Source organism: Etheostoma spectabile, chromosome 24 (genome assembly GCF_008692095.1).
Source record: "Etheostoma spectabile isolate EspeVRDwgs_2016 chromosome 24, UIUC_Espe_1.0, whole genome shotgun sequence".
NCBI classification, from domain to species: domain Eukaryota; kingdom Metazoa; phylum Chordata; class Actinopteri; order Perciformes; family Percidae; genus Etheostoma; species Etheostoma spectabile.
The window spans coordinates 7,899,239-7,900,869 of NC_045756.1; the positions used below are offsets into that span (position 1 = coordinate 7,899,239).

General features: G+C 48.8%; 1 protein-coding gene across 12 annotated transcripts in view; it reads left to right on the plus strand.

The window, feature by feature from the left end:
* The window catches only part of abi2b (abl-interactor 2b), a 25,510-nt gene extending 25,260 nt beyond the window's left edge, over nucleotides 1-250 (plus strand). For all 12 annotated transcript variants that reach the window (XM_032506538.1, XM_032506542.1, XM_032506539.1 and 9 more), the window contains one exon: nucleotides 178-250. In XM_032506538.1, the coding sequence (XP_032362429.1) occupies nucleotides 178-215 (38 nt within the window). In that variant the 3' untranslated portion in view covers nucleotides 216-250. The remainder of the gene's footprint in view (nucleotides 1-177) is intronic.
* Nucleotides 251-1,631: the final 1,381 nt, after the last annotated feature.

A 1,631-nucleotide genomic window follows, 5' to 3' on the forward strand; every position in this document is an offset into this window, starting at 1 on the left:
GATAGATACCTTCAGGGTAACGGTTACCAAGTAAATAATGTATAGGGGCCAGTAAAAAGATTGACATTTGAGCAGTAGAGATTTTCGCTTCCACTTGCCCGACAAGGACGAGTGAAGAAACAACCTTACGATTTTACCTGAACCTCTTCTCTCTCCCCCCCAACCGCCCCACCACAGTGGTGGCATCTACGACTACGCCCGCGCAAGGAGGATAGCTCTCGTTTCCAGGAGGCGCCATCATCGTTAGTCAGCAAGAAGCAGGACGACGATGGTAGAAGGGCGTGGAACGGGACCACGGTCTGTTCCCGGCAATAGTCGTACGCGTCCTGCATAGCGGAAAGCCTACGCCCATACTGAACAAGACCCCGCCCCCCCCCCCCCCTCCTCTCTGAGCGGCGGGAGAAGTGAAGGTGGGCGGGAGGAGTGAGCCGGGGTTAGAGTCAAGCTTGATCAACAGAGCATGATCACCTCCGGCCAACGGGGGGAGAACAGAAAGACGGGGGTGTGGAGGGAGAAGACGATTTTTTAATGAAGTCGGAGTGACGAACTGACTGACCACGGACGTTCTACTCGCCACAGCGCCATTTGTTAAAACGAACACTACTCACTATATTCACTCCCTGTCATACTTTTTTTTTTCTTCCTTATCTGATCTGAGGACGGGGACGGAGGGGGGATTGTGTTTTCAGAGTTTTTGACGCCACTACGTTTATTTTGTTTTATTTTTTTGGTTTTGTAACGATTTTTTTCCCCCTTGTTTAAAGCAATATTTATTGGATTTATAGTGGGACAAATGGTTTGGGCGGGGGGGAGGGGGGGAGGCAAAAGGGCTGCAGAGAGAACGCCTTCACGTGTCGATTTTTCTCACTCTTTTTTGAGAGAACCTACTAGTGTTTCTATATAAAGTATTACGCTACAAACTACCCTCCTGTGGGTGGAACTAACCAGTAGTTATCAGGACTTGACAAAGTATTGTTGTAGGCCTCAGCAGAGAGTGTGCCAAAGCCGACGGTTCACTAGGATATAAAGCACATCAGATGTCTTAAGCGACGAGGGAGGCGCAGCTAGAATAAAAGTGGGTCGGAGGGAAAAGCCTGAGAGTGCTTGAAAACCCCGTTTAGTTTTTAACTTGATCTGAAAATGCTGTTACGCCACGCGGTCGAGGTCTAACGTGAAAGGGGGCGGTGTTTTGACTGTTGCAGTGTGAACGCAAACCGAACCAAATGTAAACATGCAAGTGTTGCAGCTCCCCCCCCCACCAATGGCGGCGAGTCCACGAGCTCAGGGTGCCGATGTTGAACCTGGAGAGTTTCTAGTGCCAGCCGCGCGCGGCGTTTCCTCGCGAGATTCCTTGAATGAACAAGGATTTGAAGTCTTGTCTCGCGCCTCCTGTCGGGAATTCTTGAAGTTTATTAGTTCGGTGGCGATGAAGACCTTTTTATTTGATTCTGGCGTTTCACCCAGGGGTCCAGACGGGTTTTTTTTTTGTTTTTTTTGCTAGGCTGCATGTTTGAATGATGATTATGTCTAAATTTTTGATATGGTGGTGGTATGGTTTTGATATTAACCCACGACGACGAGAGCATTTAGGTCATTCTAACATGCTTGTGCCATATGAAGTGTGTGTTGCT